At 35.6% G+C, this 8,529-nt stretch overlaps 1 protein-coding gene across 1 annotated transcript; it reads right to left on the bottom strand.

The window, feature by feature from the left end:
* Nucleotides 1-2,559: 2,559 nt before the first annotated feature.
* On the bottom strand, nucleotides 2,560-7,600 carry LOC113323178 (transcription factor bHLH48-like). Its single transcript, XM_026571454.1, has 7 exons — nucleotides 6,839-7,600; nucleotides 6,596-6,730; nucleotides 6,445-6,510; nucleotides 4,097-4,165; nucleotides 3,925-3,996; nucleotides 3,521-3,836; nucleotides 2,560-3,002 (listed from the first exon to the last, which is right to left on the bottom strand). The coding sequence occupies exons 1-7, from the start codon at nucleotides 7,265-7,267 to the stop codon at nucleotides 2,956-2,958; spliced, it is 1,134 nt and encodes a 377-aa protein (XP_026427239.1). The 5' UTR covers nucleotides 7,268-7,600; the 3' UTR covers nucleotides 2,560-2,955.
* Between the last annotated feature and the right edge of the window lie 929 nt (nucleotides 7,601-8,529).

Raw genomic sequence — 8,529 nt, 5'->3', positions numbered from 1 at the left:
AGGAAGTATGGCTTACTATGAGCTTTTGTTAGAAAATCTCCTGTTGTCTTGGAAGCACCTTTGGTGTGCCTGATAATGTAGCATTTTGGACAGATGTTATGAGGTTGTTTTTCAAAGAAGAACTTGATCCATCTAGTACACCCTGCATTAGTTTTTGCCATTACCCCTCTTCTTAGTGGAAAATTTATGTCTATATTTTCACATACTTTGACTCCTTCTTTGTCCACTGGAATTGCATCTTTGGGTTCAATTGCAACAACTTCACCCACCAGTTTTCCAATTTTTGTAACAGAAATTACATTCAAGTGCTCAGGCAGTAGCTTTTTTAATTGGAGCCAGAAGCATTGGTGGTTCCAATCTAACTCTTTATAGATAACTTCAGAGTTATAGTGGTGCGGGACAACCAAGATTTTGTTAATACTCCATGGACTGGTTATGAAGATATTGTTCTTTGTTTCCTCATCATTGAATCTGAAAATCATGATGTTCTTATCAATTTCCACTACCTTCACTTCTCCTTCTGGGATGTGTGACCAAGCAAACTTAATATGATGTTCCACCGCTTGAAATCCCATGTTCCCTTCTTCCATAATAATCATACCAATTAGGCAGTAATCCCAATTTGTTGTATCTTCATTAGTAACTTCTTCCACTTCATCCTCTTCCTTATATAAATCAAGGGCTGCTTGTTTAAACCTTTCAGCTAGGTCAATCACTTGCTCATTATTCTCCTCTGCCATTATGCTTTTTTTTGTGAAACAGTTTCCTTGTTCTTCTTTGTCTTCAATATCTTGATTTATATATCGAGACAACCCAATGTAATTAGGGTTTTTTTCCACAATCAAAGATATTTCTCCACGATATTTTTGGAATGAATATATTCGGTGGTTATTGATAGTATATCTATTTTCAGTAACAAACCATATCGCATGAATTCCAAAGAGAAGAATCAGGAGATTGTTACCAAATCTGCAATGACTTTTTTGAATTTCAAATTTTTTCCTCTTCCGCCTTTTTTTCCTTTGACTTTCTAGTTGAATGAGATTGGATCGGTTCCGACTGAGTCGAGGATTCTCATGATGGAGCAACAATGGTGACAACAGGACTTCAAAAAGCCACTTAGATAACAGAGCAAATGCTGTAAACACAACAAATCTGAAGGCAAACGTCATTAAGGAGATAACAATTTGTAAACACATTAGGGAAGATTGAAAGTTAGTTGAGATACATAATTAAAAAGAAAAAAAAGTTGATGGAAAAAACAAGAAAATGAAAACAATAATAACCTCAAAAGATACAATGAATTTTAATGTCTAAAGACAAGATACAAATGAGGGAAATGCACATGAACCAAGCTAAAGAATTAAAATCATGGACAGTAGATTAGGATTTAGAGACAAGGATTTGAAAATCAAATTTTTGGTTTACTAAGTTGGCATTTCAAAATCGCCGATTCGCCGGAGTAAGAAAAGGTCAAAAACCTAATTCGTACTTACTTTTTCATTGTAGTCTACTTGCTAGTATTGTTGGAGTGCAAAGTGCATTGTCTCCTTATCTATTTGGAACTCAAAAGTCCTCATGAATGTTTCTTTCCTAGTTTGGACGCTTTGCTATAGAGGGTCCCCAACATCAGACGTTTTTTTTAGAGATGGCAAAGTACAAGACTCCACATATATGTTTTGTGCTGCGGAGGTGGAGACTAGTGACCATATGTTTATTCCCTGTAAAGATACTGCTAGTATTTGGAACTATTTCATGGATAGTTTTAGTATGAAATGGACGTTCTCAGCAGGTGTTAAATCTACCATTGGGGAATGGCGTAATAAGAAAGGTAGGAAAATAGTCAAGAAGATTTCGGGCATGCTTCCTTTTACCATTTGGTGGACCATTTGGAATTAAAGAAATAACAGGTTATACACAAAAAAGTAGAGGCATGTTAAAAAAGTTAATAATGTCTGTTAAAATTACGCTGTTTAATTGGACTTTGCCTACAAAATTATTTGATGGCTATTCGCTTTCTACCCTTATATGTAATTGGAATGTTGTAATCGGTATGAGCTAGCCTTGTTAGCTCACCTTGTTGTTGTTTCTCATTGCTCAAGTGAATCTCATTTTTAATTTAATCTTTGCCCTTTTCCGTCAAAAAAAAAACAAACAAAAACTAACCACTCAACATTTTGTTAGAAAAATCTCTACCGGCAAATTTACACCCTTCAAATGGAATAGAGTGGCCCGCATGACGGCCACTCCATTGAACAGGGTTGTTCCATGAAATCAACCGTTGGATTTCTTCTTTTATTCTAGTACCGCCCGACAAGAACTACTGCAACTCGTTCAAAATTATGTGCTAGAAAACCAAGTTACGGTCAACTCACATGTCCTAGGTTATATTTAAGCGCTGTTAGCTGTCTCTTAGCCTTCTTTTTTTGGAAGGAAAAGTCAGCGATCGATATGGCAACTATACTACAGCAACATTGGCCATTTAGCTAACTGAACAAAACAACAAATAAACATAATAGAATGTGACCAAACATAAACATGTAAGTAAAACTTCAGCAATTACACCAGATAAGGAAATAACAAATTACATTACATAAACTTGTTCGATCAATGTCTTACAATAAGATGAATCAGTTTTATATTTGCTCTTTCAAGCTGAACCCAAGGAGAAGTATATCAACTGAATCACACAAATGGGTTAGTGTATATATTATATACCTAGCTAGACATATAATAGAAACCAAATTTATCAAGTTTTCTTCTAACTGCTTCGTTCTGCCAATATGGTGCCAGACAATTAGTTGGAAACTCTAAAGCCTGTAATGCACGGTGGAGAACTGGAGATACAAAATCTACACTAACCCTTGTAATATTTAAACTCTCTATATAGTGCCTGATATGTACAATGCTAAAAAATATACTGCTGTATAGTAATGCTAGCTAATAATTTCAACTTCAAATTTCCATTTTCAACTGGTCGGGCACCCCATGTCGAAAAACCACTGCACCGCAAACAATGAGACGTAAGCTTATAATTATCGCGTTGGAGAATTGTAGTTCTACAGTTTGATACTATAAATAATTCACAAAATGAAGTTCTATGATTTACAAAATATACAGAATTTAAAGTGCCATGAACATATAACTTCTTTTCCATGTATCGAAAGAAGATTTTTTTTTTTGTAAACTATGTGAAATGTCCTAGTCCCCTAGAGAATCTTGAATCTAGTTTCAATTATAACGCACTCTATTTAATGATATGGCGCGATGTATTGAATATGAGACCACAAGTTCATCCAAAGTCCATTTTGAGACTATGCCAATTCCTTATGCAAGGCGTTTTCTATATGTTTGGGCCATTTGAACGAGTTACCTGGACTTCGGCAGCAGCATTTTGTGATGACCACAGTGTTATTTAGCTGAAGTTTTGGCCTAGGTTTTCAAAGTGAATCCAGTAATTTTATCAACAAATATGTAAGCCAAAGGCAGGGCTAGAAATATGAATTTGTAGTGTCAGTACCTGAATTTGTGGGGTTGTAACTACTGTAAACAGAGTTATCAGGACTTGTGGCAAAGCTTTGATTACCGTCTCTTTCCCAAACTGGTGGTTGCTGTTGCAACATATCAGGATGCCATAAATATTGGTGTTGTTGAAGTAGCTGATTCTGATGTTGTTGATCATGATCATACTGAAATTGATGTTCTGTTCCTCCTCCTCTGGTACCAGTGGTAGTAGAACTACTGTTGTTATTCATGATATGGATTAAATCCGGCCATGATGAAGGGTCAGAAGTAAATGTACTTGGAAAGCTACTAGCAGTTAAACTTCCTCCACTCTGATATTTTTTTTTTCAAAAAACAGATTAGGATTAAGTGTCGGAAAACAACCTCAATAGAGAGACAGAGAGGGGAACGGTTTCATACTTGTAATGACAATAGGCTTTCGAGGCTGAAGTCCATTCTTGGACTAACTGTAGCAAGCTTCATCGATAGAAACTGCAGTCAAGCAAATTCATTTATCAGCTGTTACTTAGTCTCAATCTTTACTTAAAAATCATCGATTTATGCATTCCCAAGACAAAAAAAAATATCAGACCTCAACTTGACGCTGAAGAGACTGGACGTGGTTTATTATCTCGTCGAGCACTAATGCTGTACCTGTTATCTGCACACAACAATTTCCTTTCCTTGTTAAGAAAACCATGTTATAGTAACTGAAGTTAAAATGTAAGTGATTGTTCAGCAAATTATATAGTTTCAGTGCTTTAAAATTCGACTGGTAATATGTTTTACATCTGTGTGCATATTTTACTGTAACAATGACACATATCCTTCTCATACAGGCAATGGAAACTCAACAGGAGCTTTTCCCCCTCATGTAAAGGATGTATTATCAGTGTAAGCTTTCAACATGTATAAGATTGTCAATACCGGACTTACCAGTGTCCAACTGGACCTAGAAGGAGATACTAACACAGTTAGTGTCCATACGTCACAGTAAGCGACAGGACCTATAAGGACAGGATATTTGGGTGTAGGAATGTTCCATTGACTATTTTTTTTTTTAAAAAGAACTAACGAGTCAGGTTGTTTTTGTTAAGAATCTTCTCTAGTACCTTGCCGAGTAAATCATATCCTTGTAAGTTTAATTAGTCTAAAACTTGTAAGTCACGGCATTTGCAATTATAAGTGAATCAACTAGTTTAGTTAAGTAATGGCTATAACTCGAGCTATAAAACCACACAATAGACATAGATATCCTTGAGGAACTTTTGTGGGATCAATATGTAACCAGAAAGAACCATCGTCTAGCATCTCTTACAGAAAAAGTCCACATAAAACCCCTTGGGGAGGGAGGTCTCGAAAAAGTACTTGTAAACCCTGGTAACTAGAGTTACTATACAGGGGTGTGGATGAGATATCGCAGGAAAATATGAAGTGAAAGAATTCAGATAGACACAAATCCAGCAAGAAAAACCTCATGCGACGTTGATTGTGGAGAGGCACTTAACTGTGTGGTGCTTCCACAGTCCACCACACACCATATATTAGATGAAATGGACTAAGCAAAACAGTATCCCAAGACTTCACTCTTCCAAGTAACAAAGAAATAAAATACGAGTACTATGAAGTTAATGCTGTTTTGATTCAGTAGTTAGTTGGGTATGGGTATAAATAAATGAAGTTAATGAGAGTATGAGGAGACGTACATAAAAAAGTGTTTCGTCAATATTCTACAACTTCTGGCAGGGAATGGGTGTACGTAGGGTTCACATTATATCTCCAATTAGAGCAGTGATTTACTATCTAACTGATCACATTTATGTCTGGAAGTGGGACCCGGGTATTTATACGTACACTGGTAGGCCATAGCTAAGGCCTACACATGAATGATTCAAGCACAAGCTTTGAGGTGCAGAAATCATTTGGGTGACAAGATGTGATGGACGATACTACCTTAGCTGGAATAATGGACATCGTTTATATGTTTCTACTAAAGTCACCAACTTGGATGGCTACTGGATAGATAAGGTGGTCATAGTCGAGCATGTGATATGCACAAGCTTGTCGAGGACTATCGTTCTCTCTCAGACGAACGCTATCATATCCTCCATGTTATAGTAAAAAAAAGGTTGGAACAAAGATTTCAAGCAGTTAAATTTTGAAAAATTTCAGTTAATCTCTTCCAGAAGCGTCCTCTCAAATAAAAAGTTTTTCTCATGTGGGTCGCATGACCTGCCATTTCACCTAAAAGGGTCATTCATTTCCCTCTTCTAAGACATACGGTCTTTAGGGACTTCAAATGGACGGTATGTCTTACAATTACAGGGGGGATGGACCAGTTAAATTAAACTACCAAACCTCTGCCTAACCGACGATGTAGTTATTGTATTGGATATCTAATAAACAGTGACAGACAGCTACCAAATATACTCATGACAACTTGTACAAGTTACAAGTCAAAACTAAAATGGCCATAGATTTGGCATCTACAAGTCCATGATGATAAAAAAAAATAGTGCAGTCTTTCTTTCAGCTCAAACAATCCAAAGAGTACCCCTTCAAATGTCACATGTCAGGATAAACATCTACACTACAGGACTTACCCTAAGCAACTATTTACCAAAAGATATGACTTCTGAACTCACGAAATGCCCACCTTTTACTGTTTAGGAGTAAAATGGGCAGAATGTAAATGAAAAAGTCTTTACCCAACCATAGTGGTCCAAAAAGTGTGTGCGCCAATATTACAAAATTAAGTGCACAAAACTGTGTTTTATTTTCAAGGAATGTCCTTGTGTTTTAGCTTATTAAAGACTGGAATCACATATGCAAGTTTTGTTAGGTAAAGCTTGTATACGAAAACATCAAGTGCTGGTCCTATTATGTAATTGTAGCAAAAATAGCCGATAAATATCAAAAGCAAATTAGGCATTTACTAACCTTAGTGCATCCAGGGACCAGTTCTTGCAGCAACTTCATCCTTGCATTAATTTTCTCTCTTCTTGCCTAACAAAAATTAAATATAAAGGTTTATTTGGTTAAGTCTGTCAGAAAGTAAAAAAAGTAATTAATTGGGGAAAATGTGTTTTACTCTTTCAGCTAAGCTATGGCTGTCAGTGGCTTGTCCTCGACGAGCTCTAACATGAACATAAGGAAGTTTCTTGCAATCTGCTTCTTCCTTTTCAGAAATTTCCTTGTCTTTGCTCTTTCCACCACAAACTTTAGCCTATTTTCCAAAAGAGGGAGAATGATAAATTTACACAAGAAGTAAAGCCAGTTGATAATAGTAAATTTTCTTAAATGATGAATGAATGAATGAATTAATTAATGTTACCTTTATTTTCTCTCTTTCTTTTCTCTTTGTTGATGATCTCTTCTTAATTGATGAATCGGAAAACACGAGTGGTGAATCAGGGTTTGAATCTGTATCAATTGGTTCTTTCTTCAATTCGCATGAATTTGAAGAAACAGCGAAATTCGTTGCAGAAATTTCTTCTTCATTTTTGGTAAAGATTGAAAACCTTGATGCTCGTTCAACAAGATCTGAGCTCGTGATGAACATTGAAGAACAATCAGTATTATAACTTTGATTCAACTTCCCTTTCTGCATATCTTCATTGGTTTCCATGGCGAAAATCAGTTGATTCTGACTTAATTCTGGTTCGTGTAGTAACTCCACAGCTTGATTTGGTGGAAGCCCGAGAAGAGCTGTGAATGAGTTTCCACTTTCAGTTGTTAACTCTTCCGTCATGTTTCCCGCCATTAATCTCCGTGAAATCCCAAAATACAACTTCAATTTCACCTAAAACTGTTCTCTAATTTTCTCAAATTTGATGAAAATGCAGTCTGTTTAACTACTTTCTTAAGAAATATTTGGCACTTCTGAAAAACAGGAGTTTGTCGGAGAAATCTTTGTGGAGAAGAAACAGGGAGAGAGAATTAAGAGATTTTAGGAAGAAGAAATAGTTGCTTCCTTTTTATATTAGTAAAAAATCTGAGTATTCTATATAAAGTGGGTATACTCTTGGGCCATGGTCAAAACTTACTAGCAGGCCTGGCGTGGTTAGAAGTGTCAACCCCAGACAAGTTGCATCAAAACTCAATAATAAAGATTTGCAACACTCTTTGCTATCACTAACGGTTAAAACTAATAAAACTTCGAAGAAAAATGGAATGAGAACATAAATGCAAAATTGGCGGAGAAATTATAGCTAGATCTCAAACCTTCGGTCAATAGTTTCAGGCCTAGACACTGACAATGAGTTGTTCCAATTTAACCATATTGATTGAATCACGATACATAAATGGCTGATATTCTTTTTGCCATATTTTTCTATCTTTAACAAACTTGCATACGGGAATTTGAGATATTATTTTACCCAAAAAGTAAAAATACAGTGTCAAGATGCATGAACTAAGTAATTCAGAAATTGATCGAAACCAAAACCAAAGACAAGCAACGTACAGTAGTTAGTGTTCCATCAATTTTGAACATCATATTTCAAGCCAACATGTTTAATAGGTATAAGTTGTTGGTAGTTCAATAGCCAAATTGGGAGTAAGGTTCTGACAATTCAACATTTTGGTTGGTTCAAGTCTGCCTTAATTATTTGAGGGCACATTATTGCATCAGCCGCCTTTCCCCATGCTATGTATGCAAGGAAGTGATTTGGAGAGCCTGCAATTCAGATTTGTGGAGATATTAAAAGAATTTTAGAGACTTTTGAAATCTCATGTTAGTCAATAGAGAGTTTTTCAAAATCTCAAACAATCTTTGTTATTGGATCGTGACTTTCTAAAAGTATTCAGAATTCTATGTTATTGGATTTGGAATTTGAAATCAATGACTTATGGTTTTGAGAGACTTGTAGAGACTTTATTACAAAATATACCATAAAAGGCTAAAAGAAAGTCTCTCCTAGGTAGGTGATATTTTGAGAGACTTTTTTCTTTAAGGATTAAATATCAACATGTTAAAAACAATAACCAATAAGCTACAATTAAACTCTTAAAAAATGTTGTCTT

Source organism: Papaver somniferum, chromosome 11, assembly GCF_003573695.1.
Source record: "Papaver somniferum cultivar HN1 chromosome 11, ASM357369v1, whole genome shotgun sequence".
Classification (NCBI taxonomy): Eukaryota; Viridiplantae; Streptophyta; class Magnoliopsida; order Ranunculales; family Papaveraceae; genus Papaver; species Papaver somniferum.
This window is presented reverse-complemented; position numbering and strand designations above follow the sequence as displayed.

Excerpts from the sequence above, each read along its gene's own strand:
- LOC113323178 (XM_026571454.1), bottom strand. The coding sequence starts at position 7,267 with ATGGCGGGAAACATGACGGAAGAGTTAACAACTGAAAGTGGAAACTCA. Across the intron at positions 6,731-6,838 it reads AAGAAAGAGAGAAAATAAAG|GCTAAAGTTTGTGGTGGAAA; the intron begins GTAACATTAATT and ends TTTGGAAAATAG. Across the intron at positions 4,166-6,444 it reads TGGTCCCTGGATGCACTAAG|ATAACAGGTACAGCATTAGT; the intron begins GTTAGTAAATGC and ends TGTTGTGTGCAG.